Genomic DNA, 22,466 nt, shown 5'->3' with positions numbered 1-22,466 from the left:
GGGCAACGGCCCGTGGGGCTCTGGTACTGGAGGATGTCGGGCAGAGAGTCTCCTGCCCTGGAGAGGGGTGGCAGCAGCGGGCAGGCAGGCGAGACAAAGGCCGTGGCACAGCCCCCCAACAGCGTCAGTGTGCAGGGGGTCTCCTACAGTGTCAGGTAGGACCAGGGATGGAGGTGAGATGATTTCCTGCCTGCTGAGAGCTGCCCCAACTCCGGGGAGGGAGGGGAGAGGGCTGGGACAGGTGGGCTGTGGGTTTGGCCTTGGGCTGGTGAAGAGTGAGGGCCATGGCGGGGCTGCCCTCCTCACTGTGGGGCGTGTAATGGAGATTTCCAAAGCTCGTGCATTTGTGTGTCATGCAAAACTTTTATGTCTTCAATGTTTCTTCCTTTCTGATGTTTGTTTTCCAAGAGAGAGTGTTGGCCCATGGTGGAATGTTCCTTTATACCGTACAAAATGGACTCGGCAAATACTTAAAGATGTTTCATTTCACATAGAGAGTGGCCAGATTATGGGGATTTTAGGAAACTCTGGTAAGTTGTTCCCCTACATTCAAAGAAATAAAATCAGAGTTATTACTGGTGACTTCCACTGTAGTCTGAATGTGACTGAGGTCTGTGCTTTAAATAATGAAATTGCAGATGTGTTAACCCCTGCTTTGTGAAACCATGACACTTGGTTTCCAGAGTTCTATCTTCTGCCATCTAACTAGCAATTACAACTCCAATAAAAGATAAGGTTACCTACAAAAGCAAATGTTTCACTTTAAAGTGTGAATGTGGGAAATAAATGCTAATTCACATGTATTCTAGGTTTCCCAATTACTTTCCTATTACTTTCATGTTAACGCTTTGTTTAATGCTTTCTTATTTTCATATGTCTCCATCCAAGTGATGCCGTTGCTCTTGAGATTGCAAAACTCATCACATGATTAATTTGTTTTATTTGAAAGGATCTGGGAAAACAACACTTCTGGATGCAATATCGGGAAGACTGGAACATAGGGACAGTTTTTTTGGTGAAGTGTATGTGAATGGTCGTCAGTTGAAGAAGGAACAGTTTAGAGATTGCTTCTCTTATGTACCACAGGTTAATCTCCATATTTGTTTATGTGTACTGTGATTCCTCTTCTGTTTAAAAAAAAAAAAAAAAAAAAAAAGAATTTGCTACTGTAATGGTACAATGTATTCCCACTGCAATTTCACTAGTAGGTTTGGTTCAAAGCAGTCAATGAATTGCATGAATGAATTGAGGGAGTGTGAGTAAAAGCAGTATCTTAATTACTACTGGACTAATTGCTGCTTCTTCTTGACCTTTTTCTTAGAATGATGCTTTGCTAAGCTTCCTCACCATAGAAGAGTCTCTAACCTACACAGCTTTACTTGCTCTTCAGAAAAGCTCCAACAACTTCATCAAGAAGAAGGTCTGTATGTTATCGTCTTCTGCTAGGAATGCAGACATGACATCATGTAATGCTTTTACTGGCAGCACCTTCCATCCACGGCTGTGGTTTATATTTATGCCATTTCATAATCCTTATTCTGCGACTGGAGAGGTATCCTTCTGCTAAGCAAGGAGCAGGACATAGACTCCCTAGTGCTCACCACTTCTGCAGGGAGCTTGGGCTGATGTCCCAGCAAACTTCAAAAAAAGTTTGGGGACAAAACTTCAGCCCAAAGCTGCAGCAGTTACTGCTGCAGTAGATGTTATTGGCACAGCGTTCAGCTTCCCTTGGCCAACTGGGAAACCCAGCTCTCCATAATGCTTAAGGCCATGTGTGCTGGCCAGTCTCCTGAACAGCAGAGCTGACTCTGGCACTACTCTGGCTCCCATGGGAATTCTCGCTAACCAGAGCAGCCCTGAAATACACCATTCTACTGAGCTCCTTACAAGCTACTTCCTTGATAATATATGCATGTTTCTGATCTACTAGAGGGCTCTTTTTGTTCTAAAGCTCAGAAGTTCTTGATCAGAGGTTCTTGCTCTCTGTCTTCTCTCTTCACCCACCTTCCATTCAGCATTTTGTACTTCACCAAAATTGATTTGCCTTTCTGCTCCCTTATTTTGGAAGCCAGAATAGCACATTATTCTTAATAATATAATGTCTAGCACTGCATCTGACCTCCTCATCTCTTAATGTCAAATGAAGCTAAAATTCTACTCATTTTAGAATCTGTAGAAATGAAAAAAATATTTGTAAAAGTAGTTGGAATATTGCATTAAAACTAATCTAATAAATATCGGGCCAAAATCCTTTCAATTACAGTGGATGCAAGCAACACACTGGGAAAGTCTTAGCTTAAAATTATGCCTTTCTTTTCCCCTTCAGATTTTGTTTTTCTGAGTATCTGAGTTGAACAGTGATTAGTCTTTCTAAATTGGAATTATTTTTCAGGTAGATGCGGCTATGGCCGAGCTGAGTCTTAGCCACATTGCCAACAAAATAATTGGAAGCCAAATATATGTAGGAATTTCTGGAGGTGAGAGGCGTCGTGTTTCAATTGCAGCTCAGCTATTACAAGACCCCAGTAAGTACCGCTAAGGGGATATTGAACATATAGCAGAGCAGTGCTCAGGGTCAAAAAGGCAGTCAGCCCATGAACTTTGCTCACTTGGAAAAGACAGAAACAAAACAGAGTAAGTTGCTCAGGAGTATAATAGCTCTCATGTGATCTTTCCCTTGATAAGAAACCAGATGTTGATGCATACCATGCTTCTGTATGTCTTAATTTTAGTGTAAAGAAAAAAAAGTCAAGTGAATGAAAATCAAAGATGAATAACAGAGTGAGTAGAAGGATTAACCATGGGAAACAGCACCAGAATTTCATCAATTTTAGGACAGTTTCTTCAAGATGCCAAAATCTTATGGAGTATACCACCCATTTATTGGACCCTAGAGCCCTTGTAGTTGTTCAGATGCAACAGGACTGCAAGGTAGAAGGGAAAATTTAGATAGCAAAGTGAAGACTATCGCAGGTACTGTGTGCTATTGGTGACTCCTGGAGAGTTCACTGGAATATTTATTACTCAGTAAGATGATATTACAGTAATTCTGTGTGGATAAACCTAAAGAGGAAAATCTTCTTCCCTATCCTTAAACCCTAACCAAGACTGAACTGCCTCTTCTGTGCTATATATCACCTGTGTGAAACTAATTGATTTGACCCTAACTTTTACCTTTCCATGTGCAATAAAGTCATGAAGAAAATGCAATGTAAAAAACAGCTTTCGTTTATAGAATTATACATCCCGTGTTTTCATAAAACTCCTACTTTGTTCATAATTAATTTAATTACCTATACCTATATATTTAATTCGTATTATAAGTTCTAGCTAATTTTGTCAGCTGTATTTACATTTGTATACATGCTATATTTTAACACAATTCTTCTTAAAAGCAAGTGTACATTAATCTGTTTTGCTAATTTATGGATTTCACTTGAACTTAGAAAAAAATCGTTGTGCTCTGATTTGCTGTGTAGTTCTGTATGTTCTTATTCCCAGTAGCTGAACCTGAGCCATTGAAGCCACGGTAATGAATGTGCATGCTCTGCATTACGCACGGAACTTCACATGTACAGTAATTTCTACAGCATTTGTCAAATTAGCTTCAAATGCAGAAGCCATAACATTTGCTCTCCATTTACCTGAGTTTTAATGTTATTTCTTATCATTTCACAGAGGTCATGCTGCTTGATGAACCAACAACAGGGCTGGATTGCCTGACTGCAAACCAGATTGTCTCACTGCTTGTAGAGCTTGCACACAGAGACAGGATTGTGATTATCACCATTCATCAGCCTCGCTCAGAACTCTTCAGGGTAAATGATATCTACTCACCATTTGATTTTTTTACCATCCTTTTTAGTATTTAAGTTCTTTTCAGAATTAAAGGACAAGATCAAGTATAGTTGTGTTAAAATGCTTCCTAACATTCCCCCTGTGTAAACATAGGCTTGTCTTTAACTTTACAAGTCTGGCCTTCTGCCACTTGCAGTACATGCACTGCACATACATACATACACGCACTGCTCGGTGCCAATAGCACTGACACAGTGTGCATAACCTTTGTGTTACACAGCTATCCAGATCAAAAACACTGGGAGAATCCATGTAAATTGCCCATGTGTGCTGGCACTGTGAAAACTAGCATTTTATTTATCGTTACAAATTCATACTTCAGCTATGCTTGCAAATCAAGATGAAGCCATGATTTGGAATAGAAAGGAAAAAAAAGCCTTTTATTTCAAGTTTTCTAAGTTCACGTAGGTTGTGTGGTGTGGTCTTCCTTCCCATGGCCATTTTGAACTTGCACCACCCCATGAACACAAGGCACTTCTCTGTCTGACTAAGTCTAGTGTGAGTGATCATGAAGCCATAGGGAGTGATGGTGCTTTTCTGGACTGGAATTGGTCCTGGTGCCTTGGGAATATGAGCTGAGCATAGCTAGTGGGAACCCTGCCTTGGCAAACGTACACCCAAAGAGCAGTGCTCTTGAAGTCCTTAGTACTTCAGGATAGGTTTCCCAATAATCTGGGGGATGTTGCAGACTGAGGCTATTAAGCACCAAAGGAGGTCAGTCAGTAAGTGAAGGTGCATTAGAAGCGAAGCCAGAAGTCCACAGGTCTTACTTCTGTTAGTGGATTACCTCTGTACGCTGCTGGCTCTGATAACTTTGAGGAGAACTTAGTTTTAAGAGCTTACAAATGTGTCATCTTGCATAAACATTGAGAGGAGTGATAGAAAGGACAAACTTCCTTTGACAGAAATGTACTAAGGAAGTTTGAATGTGTCAAATCTATTTTTCCTGTCAAAGTATTTTCATTACCAAGACAGTAGCTATACTCAAGAATTAATGTGCTTCTTCCCAGTATGTATTACTACAATCTTAATTTGCCCCCACAGTTATTTGACAAAATAGCCATCATGAGCTTCGGAGAAATGGTTTTCTGCGGGAACCCTATGGAAATGATCACATTTTTTAGCAACTGCGGCTATTCCTGTCCTGAACAGTCAAATCCTTTTGATTTCTTTGGTAAGTTATCTAAGTTGTTTTGGTAAAAGAAACAGGTTTTCTGCCCCAAGATAAAGATTTTTTCCACAGACAGGAATGTGTTTGAATTTTTCTCTGACTTCATAGTTGTGCTCAGCTCAGAGAAGAAAAGAGGATATCCACATGTCCATGGACAACATGAAACAACAAAGGTTTGCAGTAGGACTGAATCACAGCAGAAAGGAATAAGGTAGCGATAAAAAAGGAATTTCATATTTATTAAACCTCTGGGTTCCTGATGGCATCTCCCTATGGCTATCCATTGAACATAAGGATCTCAATTTTATCCCAAAACTGTGGAAAGCATTCATAGATGTTTGTGATGCCAAAAAAAAATAAACTGAACAAAGTTGTTGTATGTTGGGTAGGATAGAAAAACTAGAGGATGACCAGGGGATGAATGCCCAGACATTCGCTATCTGAGATTTCAAAATGTTTTGTTAGTTTCTAATACCATGGTGAACTACTGGAGTAGAATGTACAGATTCTTCTGGAGATCGTGACAGCAGGCTGTTTGCAAAAGCTTTGAGTTCTGTTCTACCAGTTTAAGATCAAAGAAGTGTCTGTAAGAGATTTTGAAAATGAGGCTCGGTTTCATTGCAGGGCATCTGTGTACCTGACCTTTGTGGAAAAATGAGTATGTCTATGCATTTATGTGTGCCTGTGTGTATGTTTGTGTGTGTGTGTGCGTATCTCTTAAAATCTGGCATGTGAAGGCTGATTTCTGACAATTATAGCTGAACGTTAACCAGGGAATGTGACCAATCAAAAAGCTGTATTCAGAAACACGGCATATTCAGAGAAGGCAGTGTTTTTCTATTGTCTAGATGGCATCCTAAATTCAGAGAGAACAGAGGATGGTTGTTGACATGAAGCTGGAATGGGATGAAGCTGAAAATACTGGTGTGACAGTGAGGATAATTTTGTCTTCATGAATTTGAATAGTCTTGAATGCATAGATGATTTGAGATTTAGACCCACCTTTAAAACAGCCTGGTAAAGAAAGTACTGCATTCTTCATATGTCAACCTTTGAATGTGACAAGAAAAGGAAAAAATACAGTTTAGAGCTAAGAATCATCAGAATATTTAGTCTTCAGAAAATTGGTAGTTTATATTTTTTGTATGATTTAATGATGTGAATGAAGGCACAGATTCTGATATCATTTACACCAGCAGCAAAGGAAAATAAGATCTTATGTAGTGAGCATGGGTTATATTGTTGAAATGTTGCAAGTTTTGTTTGTATTTAAAAAAAAAAAGTACAAAAGCATGATAGGCATTAGCTATTTGGTCTCGTGACTGGTCTGTTTCATCATTTTTTTGGAAACAAGCCTGGTTGCCATTTGTTTCCTGTGTGACTTAGAGCAAGTCACGTTGGGCAGGTTTTAAAAAGTGTGGCCCATTTTTCGGTGTTCATGTTTAGAATGAAGTCTTCGAAATGTTCACCATTAAAGGCAGTTATGCTAAATTTCAGATTCAGAACACTAGGGAATTATTCATAAGAATTCCATTTTTGAGGACAAACTAAGACTGCTGGACAAGGCTGCAGATACCCTTTTATCCTATTAATTTGTCTTTTGAAGATGAACATAACATTGTAAAACTGCCTTCTAAGGATGATACGAACCTTAAGAGTAAATCATCTTTCATCCTCAGCTGGGAATCTGTCTTCCTCTCAGTGGCAGTAGCAATTCGCTGGTGTGCAGGAAGAAGGCTGAAGATCTGACTGGCACACCATGGAGTCCTTGCATTTCCAGATAAGCCTCAAGGGTCCTACAGAAGCCACAAAACACAGAGATTTATTGTGATTGCACAGTCATTCGTCCATTCTGCTTCAAAAAGAAGGAAGTTGTAAAAGAAACTTCATTTATTTCAGTGAATCTTTTATTTGCAGATTTTAGGATAGAAACATGGAAAAGTTTGTTGCAAGGGGGTAATAGTTAAGAAGGAAAAGTGATGTATATATGCAAAATATTTTGTAAATTTACAGTGGACCTGACTTCTGTGGACACCCGAAGCAAGGAACGTGAACTTGAAACCTATAGTAGGGTTCAGGTGATTATATCAGCCTACAAAAACTCGGAGATCTTTAGTAAAGTACTGGAAGCCATTGAAAGAAGAAGGTTTATGAAAGAGCTGCCACCCATACCATTTAAAAACAAAGACTCCCCTGGTGCCCTTTCCAAATTATGGATTCTTTTAAGGTAAGACTTTTTTTTTTTAAAGAAAATAATTTTTCTTTTTGTTCTCTTTATCCACTAATCTGTCAGGCTTTTTTTTCTGTTTGTGTGAATAGACTTTCTTGTTATTTCAGTCTATCACTTCACTTGTCTGTCTTTTCCATATTTTTTTTGGAATATTTTGTGTGTAAGATTTGTTCAAAGCTAAATACCCTACCAGCACGTGGTCAGTTGTAGCTAACAAGTATATTGCTATTGTTTTGTTTCATTAACAGGAGGATAACAAGAAATTTCTCCAAAGATAAGATGGGCTTAATCATGCGTCTCCTCCAGAATCTTTTGTTTGGCTTGTTTGTAGCATTTTTCCTTCTTAGACTAACGTCTGACCTGGAAAAAGGAGCGGTGCAGAACCGTGTGGGTCTCCTCTACCAGTGCGTGAGTGCCCCCCCCTACACAGGGATGCTCAATGCTGCTGCTCTTTGTGAGTTTCTGTCCTCTACTATGTGCAACAGCAGGTATTGCTGCCACTATTATGTAACTAGGAGTAAGCAGTTTTTGAAGATTATCATTTAAGGAATTCTTACAGTTTTAGGTAATATCAGAGTTGATAGGGAAGCATGAAATTAAAAAGTGAAGCAGCAGCAAAATTCACAATGCAGAAGAGTAGCACATCCAAGAGGCTCCGGGTTCACTGTGCTTAATGAAACACTATGCCCCTAATCATGGAACCATTTGAGTTGAAAGGAACTCTTAAAGGTCATATAGTCCAACTCCCCTGCAATGAACAGGGACACCTACAGCTTGATCAGGTTGCTCACAGTCCCTCCAAGCTGACCTTGCGTGACTCCAAGGACAGGGCAATCCCCGCCACTTCCCTTTTACAGCTGATCTGGGTATGGAGGCGTTATTCTGAACGACGAAAAAAACCCTTTAATTGCCTGTGTGTAGCATTATAAAGACAGGACAAAGTCTAGGTCTAAAATTGACAGCATTAAGTAAGATCAAACACAAAGACAAGGAAATGGTAGAAGTACAAAACAGCCTTGAGAGCAAGGAAGGATAATTAGATTTAAGACTATTATGTGATGATTATATTTCTATCAAAGGGTGTTTCTCTTACAGCTACCACTGATTAGTCACACAAAGACCAACAGTAGTTTGCACTTACAGCCCTAAAAACTGTTCCACTCTTGTTGGGAACGTAAACTGCCATCATCACCTTGAGGTCAGAGCATGTCAGTATGTTATCCAGTGATGGCAGCTTTTCCAGGACTTTATTTGTATCTGCGAGAAGAGTGCATGCTGCCTCCTCAGATCTGTTTTACTCAGCATAGAAACTTCTGCAGTCTGCAGGGAGCAAGTTTTGCATTCGTAGTGGGAAGAGGAGAACAGGCTGGTTTAAACAGAATGTTTCTGATAAATGCACAAAGCTGTCTCAGTGCTTAATGTCAATTTTGTGACAAGAGGGCTTGGTCTGTATATTTAAAGATGATTTATTTCTTATACGTTTAATTATATTTAATCCAGTCCCACCTTTACGTGCTATCAGCGACCAAGAAAGCAAAGATGGCTTGTATCAGAAGTGGCAAATGCTTTTAGCTTATATCATACATTTCCTGCCCTTCAGTATTCTCAGCGTGGCAATTTTCAGCACCTTTATGTACTGGTAAGTACTTGCACCGTCTAACGGATTGTTGTTTTCTTCTTGTGTCTATTTCAGTTCCTTTGTCAGCAATAAGCCTCCTGGCATGGCTTTGTCTTATTTTCTCTCAGAATGATCACAGAGAAAGTTGAAGGAAAGATTGTGCAATTCTAACCCTTCTATTCCAGGCAGTGTTAAGACTAGATGTGCGCTTCTAAGAAGAGGCATTAAGTAGGATCAGGGAGTTGAGTGGCCCTTAGGAATTTGCCGGTCTTTCTGTAGACCAGTTGAGTTGCTGAGGTATTTGCAGGAAGGCTTTGTATTTCAGGTAGGTCGAACTTTTTGAATATGCACACACACAAAATTAATAACAAGTAAGTAAGTAAAACTGACAAAATTGGTTCTTGAGTTTACCTGGGAAGTTTTAATGGGCCTGGGACATTCATCTTTCTTACGCAATACAGAAAGTGCGAAGCGTCAAACTGTACTACATTTAAAATAGGAAATAAGAGAGAAAGTGAGGATGACAATAGGTATGTGACAGTAACAAAGCTTCAGATTTCCTTGAACATTTGGGGTTTCATCAATAATATGGTTATGATAAGATCTGGAATCTTCCACTCTCCACAGAAAAGCACAAGTGTAGATTACTGGTAGTGCGAGAAAGAGTTTGATTGTAGAACTTGCTTTTTTCCCCCCCAATACATTCATTATCTCATGTCACTGTGAAACAGGAAACACAGAATTTGGTGATTAAATATTTCATCTTTTCATTGTTACATTTGTCAGATAGGGCTGCTGTTCTTTATTCTTATGCCATCCATTTCTCATCTTCTGCTTGCTTACTCTGAAATTAATGCAGTCCATGATTGCTATAATAATGTGATAGCGAGGTAGTAAGGACCAATTCCTGCCCTTCAGTATTTTTCTGCATATTTTCCTATGAAAGGAGAGGTGTGCTGTGCACTAGAGATTTTTTTTGTTTTCATGTGACAGCTCATAGGTAACAGTCTAGGTAAAGCATATACAAGTGAATACCAGGCTTGTTGTGCGTGGGATGCATATTCTCTGGTCAGCCATTGGGAAGTGATAAGCAGATAGACCACTGTGAAAGATACAATGGATACAGGAGCTGTTCTGCTGTAGCTTTGCAACAAGATGCCATTGGACATTTGAAAACAGATTAAGTAAAGTTGCTGACTGTTGAATTAGAACTTCTGCACCAGGAGACAGACAGTCTGCCAGGGGGATCCTGCAATAGCTGTTTTCCTATCTAGAAAATGCATGAAAACAGATTGGTGTTTTCTTCTTCCTCTTCCTCTGTAGTAGCTAACAAAAGGAAGCGTTCAGGCACATAAGCACTCACCTCCTTCTTTTCATTTGGGGTCTCAGTAACTGTGTCTCCTAGGTCTCCTAGATGGAAAGACTAAAGCCCCAAGAGAGAAATTTCTTATTCTCCAGATTTGAGGACATGTGGGCATGGTTTGGTTTTGGTATTTTTTTGTTTGTTTGTTTGTTGGTAGATTGGTGCAGATATGAAAAAAAGCATTTCTGTTAAAGCAAGGCAATCTTTCTCTTGGTCTTAACTGCCTGGGTGTGTATTTCAGCAATATGTTAGTGCTGCCTGCCTCGGGCAGTGCTGCCTTCAGAGTCCTTTTCACAACTAGCAGGAATTACTATTTCCCTTAAGCAAGTGCTGAGATGCACTATGCTCACCAGAGCACTTCCATTGCTACATGCCGGTGAGCCAATTTCTGAGGAGGGTGTGGTTTAGAAAGTATCTTTTAGGGTCACTGATGGAAGGTTTGTGGGACTCCTGAGGGTCACAAGTTACTGTTTGTCACAAGCTACTGTTTGTCACTCACACCCCTATCAAACAGGGAATTTGTGTGGGCAAAGATTTTGCCCTTGTGCTTTATTAGCCTCAGACACAATCAGTAGTAAAGAACTTGATTCCAGTTAATATTTACCAGTATTAGCCTTAGCATGTCTTTGCTGTTGTGAAGCTTGTCTGAAAGCCATCAGTGAGCAAAGTTTTAGATTGATTTTGTAGCGCCCTTAGGCCTCTAAGGGTCAATACTTTCTCTACGAAATTCTGAAGATTGTTCAGGACTAAACTTCTCTCAATGGACCAGCTTTTGAAGAGGCTTTTACAGCCTCTGGTGTCTGTTTTTACAAGCCATTTTCTCTCAGAGTTTGTGCATGTAGGCTCATCAGACAGACCTGAATTCCTTCATGTTCAGGCACAAGATGGGTCCCACCAAGAACAAACACAGCCACTTTTGTATGGTACTCGAGTCCATGTCCCCTATTCATGCAGATTTTTCTGGCTAAGGATACCTCTGGAGAATGTTCTAACAGTTTATATTATCCTGCCACTCTATTGCTCTGATTTTCTCTTCTCTGAGTTGTTTTTTCATTCTATCCTTTTTGGTTTTCTCCTGTTTCTGCACCTATCCCAGATTTGTGAGTCTGTATCTACACAGCTCTGTATTAGAGCTTTTCAGAGAAGGTGACACTTTAATGCTAGGACATTGGAGAGCTGCTCCTTCCACACCGATCTGTGATTAGGGATTGTTAAATACCTGCTGGCTTGGTGAATGTTTAGGACTTGAAGAGTCAATGTTCAGCCACGTATTTATGATAGAGACTCTTTCAGTATTACATGCGAAATATGCTACAGGAAATCCTGTGAGAAAATTAACAGCACTACTTTAAGATTGGGTGTGGTGGATTTTAAAAAAAAGACACGGAGTCCTGTGACTCTTCATATTCATTTGAGCAATGAATATGAAGTGTCCAATAGCTGCCTGCTAGCTAAGCAGAGCATGCAGTATGTACTGGTATGAGGCAATTTTGGAATGAAATACAGTGGAAATGTACTGTGTTACCATGTAATTAAAGGTTTTGTCATCTGTCAAGTTTGCCAAACAATTGCTGGCTTTGTTCACTTTTTAGTCTTTAGCACAAATTGGAGGGGGACAATTTTCCTTTACTGAGTGAGGGAAAAGCAAGTGTTTATTTTAGATGAAAGTGTAAAAGTGTAAAAGTATGGAAGAAATCGCATTTGGATGAATTACAGGAGTGGTGAATTCAATTAGCCTTCCATTTAATTTGGATGAGTATACCCATTTTTACATTTACATGTAAGTGCAGAGGTGCAAAATTCCATCTGTTAATTGTCTGCATAAAGGTGTTCTTTAAATATACAACCTATAAGTAACTCTTACTGAATGGACTCTAAAAGGAGGAGGATGTTAGTTTAGGGGATCATTAAAGCCATGGTGGTTACCTTGAAATAACACATTTTTTTTCCTAGTTATCTCTTTACATAACCCTCTTTAATCTAGATGGAGAAAGCTCATACATATGCAGTTACGTCATGAAGTTAAGTGGATGCCCTTCTTTTTAAGGCTCTATCACACACACAAAAAGCTAAGGGATAAACCCTCAATGAGCTATGATTGCAGAAATGAAAGCAAAAATAAATGGTATGTTCTAAGTCCCAGCCCAAACCCAATTGTTTAAAAATATTCTTTGGTTCTTTTTTTTTTTTTTGGTGCAGGACTGTAGGGTTGTATCCTGATCCTTTCAGATTTGGAGTTTTCTTTGCGGTTGTCTTGGCGTCCCATGTAATTGGTGAACTACTCACCCTTGTGATACTTGGGGTGGTTCAAAACCCAAATATAGTCCAAAGTGGAGTGGTACTGCTTAACTCAGCAGGTGTGATAGTGGGAACTGGACTTGTAAGGTAGGAAAATGTTTTACTTCATTATCGTGTCAATGTTAAAACAATCTACCTATAGAAGAGTTTCAAGAAAAATCTGTATGGCTTCAGCGCAGTGATGCAGAGGAGAAAGGGAACAAAAGTGCAGCTGTTATCTTCAGAGGAGGAACTATCTAATCATGTTAGACTTTGTACTAAATACACAAACACAAATAATAACTTTAGACATCTACAAAGATATTAAAATGTTTATTTATTATGTCATTTTGCATAGAAGCTGAAGATAAAATTGAGCAATTCAAATCTCTCAGCTCAGCTGAATTCTTTTACTTATGCCAACATGATTGTATGAAACGCCGTCCTCTTTAGAGAATTCTACCAGAAAAATCCTACAAGTTTTAATAATTGCTGGAACTTAACACACATTAAATACTGGTTTTAGAAAAAAACAGTTGTTCTCAACAATTTTATTAATATTCTTATCCAATTTAGTCATTCAGACACCTTTTTTAATTTGTGTGAACTCAACTACATAAAAATATTAAACCAATAAATAGCTTAATAAATGTGAAGGAACATTGTGATGCACCACCAACAAGTAAGGACTGAATGTTACGATGCCATACCAAAGTCAGAGAGAACCTTTGTTGTTGTCTCCTCATTTAGCACTGAAATAAAACTTATGTTTGAAAAGCTGACATGTACAGCCAAGAACTCTTCCTGTAACTCTTCTACAACCATAAAGATTGTTTTAATTTAGCGCAGCACTGGCTCTTGGAATGTAGCAAAAGGCAACGTAACTTCTCTGTTTCTTAAAAGGACTGTAGAAGAAATGCCAACACCCTTTAAAATACTTGGTTATCTCACCTTTCAAAAATACAGCAGTGAGATTCTGGTAGTCAATGAATTTTATGGCTTAAACTTCACTTGTGGTAAGTATTCAGAAGTATTCCTTTCCTTCTACTAACAAGAGAATTATCCTGATAACTTAAAGACAACTTGCAGTTGTTTAAAGCATCCCAAACTTATTGATTAGGAAAAATGTACTGTAACTCTATATCTGCAAGCTAGATAAACATCCAGCTATTTTTTTCAAGCATTTCTCATCCTTTCAGTTTTTTATCTTTTTCTTCTTCGCCTGTTTTTTTATTCCCCTTTTGGGTCATTTTGGAAAGTCAACTTTGCAGCCTGCTATGTGCTTATCAGAGCCGTTGCACAAATAGAGTATCAATAGAAACAGATGGTATAGGATCGAATATCAGTGCAGGGAGCAGTACACCTAACACCTGACCAGACATTTCCTCTAACTCTAGTGAGGCTTCAGTTCAAATATATTGCTACAGCAAATATTGAGCAGCTTTGACCTGCCAGGCTGTGCTTCGCTGTTTGTGAGCAAGGTAAGCGGCAAAACATTAGAATCAAGTTGGAAGGATTAGAAGGAGATGTGAATCTGTCAACAGGGGTAAAGCTTTCAGCTATATTTCAGCCTTAAGATATTTTGGGCTTTTGTGGACAGATGTCTGTGCTTCTCTCCAAGGCTACATATCCTTTATGCACTATTTGTCATCAATCTCTCCTGTCCCTCTTCATTAGAAAGCGTAGGTGGCAACTGTTTGAATACAACCATAAAAACAACTGTTAGAAAGTGAGTCCATGACTTTGGGAGTAGTTGTTAACAGCTGGTGATTAATGTGAACGATACGTCTATCATATTGGCCAAACTGCGGCCACTCTACACCCTTCATTTACTTGGTATGAACAAAACAGAAAGCTCCTAGAGACATTCTGTTTGTTTCTTCAGAGGACATGGCCTAGATTAACTGCAGAAACGTATGGTTTGTCTGTTCTTACACCAAAAAGGTGAGAGCTGAAGCTGTGGGTTTAGTTCATCATTAAGATAACATTAGGGCTAGATAAATTAAATGTATGGGCCTAGATACTGGACCCTGAGTTTTAATTTTACTGATAAACTTACTGAAGGAATTATTTTTTTTCTTTTGACAGACGGAGACAACAGTTCCACTACAATGAATGTTGCATGTCCAATCTCTCGTGGCGTTCAGTTCATTGAACAAAACTTTCCTGGTGCATTGTCCCGGTTCACAGTGGATTTCTTGCTGCTCTATGCTTTTATACCAGTACTTGCCATTATAGCAATCCTGAGCTTCAAAATAAGAGAGAGGATTATTAGCAGGCAGTGAAAAAGGTAGCAGTTCTAACAATGTGTAACACTGTACTTTTAATTTTATTATACTTCAAAGCTTGATCTGCTGGATTTTATATAGAATTTAAGTGATCAAACATACAGAAACACATTCATCTTCCCTTGCCTGATTCTAACTGGATACTTTCCATCTTAAAAAACAATGTTCTAATAAGAGTGTGAATTACTTCCCGCTATTCTGGGTATTCCCACCCTTCTCTTCCCTCCCAAATCAGCCATTTCAACAGTATTACATGTTTTAGAGGACTTGTATAATTTAATTTAGTCTGCTGATGTGTTCATTTTTTAACAATGTATCTAATGGTGCTCTGATCTTTTCCCTAGTATTTTTTTAAGCTATTACCAATAAGCAGAGAGATAGAACTGCTGAGTAAATCTTGCTTCTAGAATTGTTTTTAAAGTAGTATGCTTTGTTTTGTTACCATCTGTGGGACTTGTAGAAAGAGAACAAACCAAATATTGTAATAAAGGACAGAATCAAGAAATCACTTTAATCTTATGCATCCTATCCAACCACTGCATCCATGAGTACAAGATCTTTAAACAACATAAAAGTTACCAAAAGTTTTTGTTTTGTAAGCGATGCTAGATCACAGAAGACAGTTACGTTATTTATATTTGTTCTTTCTTCTCAGTATTAAGTTCTAAATCTTGTTTTCTGAAGCAGCCTGTGAATTACTAGGGAAAAAAATTTGCTTGTTAATAAAGAATCAGTTTAACTAGGGAAAAAATATATAAAAGTTGTCTTGCATTTCTTGGAAGGGATGTTATTTGCATCTTTCTCTGGAAATCATTCTCATGGGCTCCCTAATATATCAAACAGGCTAGTCTATCCAATTAGTAAATAGAAGTAACTCACTCTCAAAACTGGAAGCCTACTAGATCCAAAATTCATAAGCTTTGTTTCATATTCAGTGAATAAAGTCTTTATTGCAACATTAAGTATGCTTACACCTTAAAATTCCATATTAAAATAATTAATAATTAATAATTTAATTTTACAGTTTTAAGATAACAAACATTTTAACAAGTATGGAATCCCCAAGTTAATGCAAGCTTTTCACTTAACTGTGAGGCCAAGATTTTCTTCTAATTATCTTTATGTATAATATTCTCAGATACAAAAGTTACATGAATAAAAAAAGTCAAAGAACAAAGACATTAAAAGTATCTCTAAAGGGATGGAACGATCCCAGGTTAATTTGTTGTTGCCATTTTTATGCCCATGTAGAGTTGCTCATCAGGGAATATTCTTGCATTCTGGTCTGCCAAGTGCCTGTTTAGGCATTTACTCTCTGACAAGTCTACAAGTCTTAGCTTTCAAGAACCATCTCTGGCTTTAACACGGATCTTGTCTTGCTTATTCTCAGAAGACTCAGCCCAGCTGACTGTAGTGATGAAGTCTGTGTACAAGAAGGTGTGTATACTTAGGCCAGCATTTCACCAGCTTAGGCTGAATGAGAATTAATTCAACTTCCACCACCAACCAAGTATTTTTCAAATTTATTAGAATGACTTTTAGCATTTGAATATTTGACAGAAATGTCTTGGTTTGAATTCTGTGCGAAGGTATTGAAACAATGCAGAGGAAGAATTAAACGTTATGGTACTGGAACTGAGATAAAGATTTCTGAATTTTAGATCAGGTCAAAATTGTTTTTAATTCTATTTTGTTCTGCACATTTTTGTGGAATTATTCAAATAGACCAAACTATGATGGAAATACATTCTTAAGCTTTGGTTTTGAATCATATACGCAAGGATCTAGGAAAAGATGCCTGGCGTACTTAATCAGGAAGTTTCGTACTTGGGGTGTGAAAACTGGTATGCATTTATGTACATGCTTAGGGCAGTATCATTCAAAAAATAGATTGAGTAATTTGTTACAAATTATAAAACAGAACGGACTGACTCATACCATCTTCATATTCAAATCCATCTCTGAACAGTCAAAAATTCCCTCTCTCCCCACTTTTTAAAAGCTTTTACATTTCTAGTGTAACTTTAAAACAATTTAAGTAATTCTGCAAATGTGAAACTTAGGACACCTTCAGCAGTTCATCAAGCAGGATCAAAATCCATTTCTTTCCAGGATTTGGAGGCATTTCTTTTGTACTGTTCAAGTTCCTGAAAAAGAAATGTACATAGATATTAATTTAATATCCTCATGACTAAAAGCAAGAAGAAACGTTAGCCACCTCATCAATTACAGCATGTACAAAGATTTGTCACTGTAGGAAAAAAAAAAAAAACTAGATAATTGTTACTTCTAACAAAATAATAGTGAAAGTGCAGCATTTTGATACATCTGCTCTCACAGTAAGACATAAGGAGCTAGAATTTATTTATTTATTTATTTATCTAGACACTTGCTTTCTAAGTTAGAAGAAAGTTGGGGCCTTTTCTTAGATGTTCAGTTCTGAGAAACCAAGCTCCACATGAACGTACTACAATGTATCATTACATGTCTTTTAAAAAAAGAAAACAGGATTATTCAACAAAAATTTGTCACACAAAGCAAGCATCCTAGTCAAGGCCTTTCAAGGTGCAAAATGCAATAGCAATTCTTTACAAATATGAAAAATAAACTGAAATGAACCATTGAAATCTTACACGTTGCCTTAGAAGCCCCTACAGAACTAATGCCAGAAATACTAGGAATACATGGTACATACAGATGGCAGGTATTCCCTTAGTGGCCCTGCTGTGGCCACTGAAGTTTAAGCTGCATTTTGCCTTCCCTAGCTTTCTCAATCTTGTCCAGATGGCAATAAGCAGAAATGTATTTTGGAAGAATGCAGTGGTTGTTTAGGAAATCAGCGTACCATATCTATCCAATCTATGGTACTGGATATTTGTGGAAACATTCATTGCTGCTTGGGACTTCTCAGGAAGTGCAGTAATCAAGACAGAGAATGATGCCGCTCTTTTTTTTTTTTTCAATTAGTAGTTAAAAGTTTCAGGTGCTACTGGTTAGAAGATTGAAAAGCTTACACTTGCATAAAATGCAAAACCAATATGGTAATTAAAATCACATATCTTCTAAATTTTAATTAGATCATTAAAAGCAAACAGAGGCTCAAATTGTGGAGATATAAATAGTGTAAATTAGGTGTGAAGCATGGGGCAGTCTGCATTATGGAGTACCTGGCATCAGTGGAATACCGGCAAGGTGAGCAAATGGCCTCATTTCAGTCAAACAGTGCTACTGGGAATTCTTAAGCCTGTAACAGAAGGTTCTAGCAATATTTGTAAACAGCAGTTTCATTTTCAGGATTTTATAGCTTGGTGTTTACTGTTAGAAATTGTTTCTGATTTTTTTTTTCCCAGTAAAAAAACTATTTTAAATACACTACGATAGCTTTTTATTCATTTAAGAATGACAAGATATTTGCTCTAATGAAACAACTGTTAGACCTAACCACGTGCTGCTTGCAATGAAAAAAACGTGTTCTATCTTACTTAGAGGAACACATCAACTCTCTTTTAAATTAATTTTAAAAAGTAAATACACTGAAACTTCTTATCAAGTTCAATTAACTATAGCTAACTTTGATACATTGTTGCTATGATCTACCTGCAGTATTAAGGTCTGCATTGCCTCCATTGTTCTGAGTCTTATGTTTAACTAAAGAAACCAAAGCTAGATGCACGTTCTGAAACACAGCTGAAGGTCAGATTTAAAATGGGTTACCTGAACTAAAAGCAAATGTCTACGTTTAGATGGTGCTATGATCTGTCAAGATACTGAATCGGGCTGTGCAAATATATTGCTATGAATAGGACTGAGTAGGCAAAAACTGTTTTTTGTTAGTGGTTTCCATTGTTTATGGAGGAATTCATGCTAACAGAACAATATAGTAGGCTGCTAACAGCAATCACTTAAAGAGAAGTTAGCCCAGCAGCTTTTTTTAATGAGCTTCAGAAGATCTATGCTCATTCAGGAGTACTACAACTCTTTCAGTGAGATTGCAAAGTATTTATTTTCATGCTCCTAAGTTTACTTAAAAACCAGGAACTCCTCTTCCCAAAATGCTTTAAGCAGAAAAAAATTAAGAGGAGAACACTCATCCTCTTGGATATTCACTCTCAAGCCAAAAAGAGACAAAATACATATTCAAATTATCTGCCAAAGCGAATAAGTAAAGCCAGCCTCCAGGAATCACAAAAAATAACATCTGTGCACTTATGGTTATACAGCTACTGAAGTAGCTTGGGGTGATGAGAAGGCAAATGGGAGGGGGAGGAGCGGGAGGGAAGGAAAAGAGCTGGTCATAAAGCAGTGATTAGTATAAATGCAGCAGAGACCCTCAGAACTGCTCAAGTGTTTTACATGAGCAACAGAAAAATCATCGCCTAAAAACTGTGAGGAAATTCTACTGAATCTTCTCTTTCAGGCAGTAATTTCAGCAGCTTCACCAGCAGCGCAAAGCTATCAGAAAACACCACAGGTTTATGAGCAATAAGAGGATTTTTTTTAATTAGCGCACATCCTCCTGGTGCTTGCGGGAGTTGTGTTGTACAGCTTACTCATTGATGACTGATGCAGAACAAACTGTGTCTAAATCTATTCAGTTGCATTATTAAATGCAAGTCCAGTGCTACTGTACTGTTCCATCTGTAAGCCAGTCAATACGCAGTATTTCATTCCCTCACTATGAAGATAATGTAACTGTGATCTTGGAACATTCTGAACAGTTGGCAAGCTTCCAGCAGTTTGGTAGCAGAAGTAGAGAGAATACTGGGATATTCTAAGAAGTAGACGTATCCTGCTTGATGCTAAGGAAGTAACTTCAATTCTAACGATTTTCCCAAATGCTACAGAAAGGGGTAAAAATAGATTAAGAAGCTTTATGTATGAAGACAAAGCTGTAAAGTCACTTCTACAGTGTTGGTTGCCTAAATAATTAGCCTTACAAATGTATCCCTTCTGACTGTTTCAAGAATGGTGGATAATTTAGCAGCACTTATTTTGCTGTAATTTTAGCTAGCTACAAGTCCATTCACTTGAAACCAGCATATATTAAAATGGTGTAGCTATTCCACCACATAAAGAAATAAATATTTCTCATTTTGCTCTATACTCAAGAGGCGTATCAAAGGAAGACTGCATTTATTCCAAGAGAAATGAGAGCAAAGAAATAAATACGATTATATGGGGAAGAATACAAAAAAGAATATTTAACAAATGCACTGATTTAGGAGAAAAAAACATTAGGAGAGTATGTTTCCTTAGTTTTGGTGTAAAATAGAAAGTAAAATAAATCCCCATAGGTCAGCAATGTAAATAGGGGGAAAAAGTCTTTCAAATACAACTTAAAGATCATTTCAGAGATATTTCTGACAAACCCTTCCTGCTCATGAAGTGATATACTACAAACATAAGCAGAATTTTACAATATACTGTAACTACGCTATCACTGAAGAGATCTTCTCTCCAGGCTAGAAGAACATCCTACCGAAGAATATACTTATAAGTAAGCCCAAGCGATCACAGCTAGAATTAAGCTTCCTTTTTTTTTCTGTACACGTCATACAGATCAGATTTACAGAATTCATCATTGCTTTCAGTGTGCTTTGCATGTTTTAAATGTGTGCCAGCAACTTGTCCTAGATGTCTCAACTCTGGCTAAAAGTGGATTTCTTTCCTTTCTTTTATACATTTTTTTTTTAACCTTAATGCTTCTGTACTTTTGTATTTGTATAAATTCCTCAACTGTCAAATGGGGAAGATCCCAGCTATCTCATAAAGGGATTGAGAAGACTTAACTGATGTTTGTGAGGCACTCAGATAAGATAACATTACCACACATTCTCAGAGAAAAAAATTAATACTTTTGTGTTCATTGAAGTGTCTGAATGGCAGGTTGAGAAATAAGGTACACAAAGAATAAGTATAATGAAAAGAAATACTGAACAATTGAACAGAGACATCGGCAAAATAGTATATGATCATGTAATTAAAGACAATACTATACCGTCTACAAACAAGGAGTGAAATTAAGATTGCAGGAAAAGCCTTAATTGTTGCTTTTCCTCAGTTCTGAGGGGCTGGCATCGTTATTTGATCTTTCTTTTTTAAATGTGGTTTCTTACTGAACTTGTCCTCAGTCTCTAACACAGTCAAAAGAAACAAGTACTGAAACAAGGATTAAAATACCTCAAGCAACTAAGATTCAGTAGAAGTTCAATAACTATGCTCTAATAAGGCTCTTGGGTACAACACAGGACCCATTTGGGTTTGCTTTCATGTGGAAACAAGAAAGCTTACTCTTGGCAGCTGTGTCAACACCCTACGTAACCTTCCTCACAATATGAAGACCAGCAGTTCTCTGGAGAAAATGAAAGATGCTCCTGCTGTTAAGGTGAATGTCATAACTCTCCGCTCAGTACCACTGGTCAGGGAATTCACTGCACAGCATGACATCTTCTGTTTTATTTAATGACTGAAGTTGTCTCCTGAAGTTTTGCAATATGGTTACAGCAGGGCGATATGTTGAGAAAAATATGGCTGGTTCTCATGTTGGCCAATGCATGATTGACTGATCCCAACCACAGTCAGATGTTTTAGAACCACATGTTCTAAGTGACATGGTTGTTTTTGATCCAGAATCTTAAAAAAAAAAAAAAAAAAAAAGTAATAAATCTTCAGATAGACAAGTTTGGTGTTTGCATGACTCATGAGAGGATTAGTGACAGGATATATTTCTAATCATACTTCAGATAAATTTTCCTAATTTTATTTCAGTGTATTTCATATGTGCAGTGTTGTTGCTTTTTCTGCCCTTGACCCTGCTTCTTCTGTTTAAGGCTTTACAGCTTTGTTCTCGAAGATATGCTGCCATTTCTTATAAGCTGACATCAAATGACACCACATATCTACCAATCCCTAACGCTTTAATTTTGCAGTGACCTTTGTACAACAGTGACCTGTTGGTACTTTGGCACTGACTTTAAAGAACCTAACTGGGAGGCTATCCAATTCCTTGAGCTCAAGGTTGGCTTTAACATTTGCTTCCACGAACAAAGCTACAGTCAAATGTCCAGATAAAAGGCATTTTTATCCTTCATGCAAATTTCAAAACGGTCCTGGATGCTACCTTCTCTCAGAGAATAACTCCAGAGTATGAAAAAAGAAAGAAACAATTGCAATAGCATTGTTTAATATAAATCTGCAGGTTATGTCTGTGGTTTAAAAACTAGGAAAAGAGTTTTGAAAAGACATAGCTGAGAAAGAGAGTGAGAATATGTAGGACAAAGGCACAGTGTGGAAAAGGTAGCCACGGAGGTTTCCAGAGCAAAGTGGTTTAGTAATAAAGTTGTAAGTCTCATCCTTAATTCTGAAAATACTAAGGAAGCAGAATAATCTGGTCTAAAAGAGTGTATCCTTCTCAAAGCTAATTTTACATTAAGCATCATCACAGCTAATGCTGAAGAGATGCATTTATCTCTCCACAGACCCTAGCTGCAGACACACTCTACAAACTTGGAAATCCCTGGAGCGAAATACATTCTGCAAACCACGTGGATTTATTTAGAGACTGGCTGGTGCTAGGGTGCTTCCTCACAAGTGGAAGGTAATAGAGGAAACAGCCTCGGTTTTATTAAACTTGATACTGCTACGGTTATCTACAAATCAAT

The 22,466-nt window shown here is 37.8% G+C and overlaps 2 protein-coding genes across 8 annotated transcripts in view; one reads left to right on the top strand and one right to left on the bottom strand.

Annotated features, from left to right (window-relative positions):
• ABCG5 (ATP binding cassette subfamily G member 5) lies at positions 8-14,867 on the top strand. The gene is made up of 13 exons (XM_021392527.1): positions 8-155; positions 409-530; positions 950-1,086; positions 1,322-1,420; positions 2,393-2,525; positions 3,679-3,818; positions 4,903-5,032; positions 7,043-7,256; positions 7,508-7,713; positions 8,760-8,898; positions 12,440-12,625; positions 13,421-13,533; positions 14,606-14,867. The coding sequence occupies exons 1-13, from the start codon at positions 34-36 to the stop codon at positions 14,800-14,802; spliced, it is 1,938 nt and encodes a 645-aa protein (XP_021248202.1). The 5' UTR covers positions 8-33; the 3' UTR covers positions 14,803-14,867.
• DYNC2LI1 (dynein cytoplasmic 2 light intermediate chain 1) overlaps positions 12,832-22,466 on the bottom strand; it is a 25,137-nt gene continuing 15,502 nt past the window's right edge. For 3 of the 7 annotated variants that reach the window (XM_021392525.1, XM_021392522.1, XM_021392524.1), the window contains exon 13: positions 15,736-16,952. Coding sequence is in view for 3 of the 7 variants with exons in the window: in XM_021392522.1 (XP_021248197.1) it covers positions 16,887-16,952 (66 nt within the window). In the remaining 4 variants the exon portion in view is untranslated. Of the gene's footprint in view, positions 15,504-15,735; positions 16,953-22,466 lie in introns of those variants that run through there. The other 4 variants (XR_002437171.1, XR_002437170.1, XR_002437172.1 and 1 more) reach the window with 4 other exon arrangements.

This window comes from Numida meleagris, chromosome 3, assembly GCF_002078875.1.
Source record: "Numida meleagris isolate 19003 breed g44 Domestic line chromosome 3, NumMel1.0, whole genome shotgun sequence".
In the NCBI taxonomy this organism is placed as follows: Eukaryota; Metazoa; Chordata; class Aves; order Galliformes; family Numididae; genus Numida; species Numida meleagris.
The sequence above is the reverse complement of the archived record's forward strand: the minus strand, read 5'-3'. Positions and strand labels throughout refer to the sequence as shown.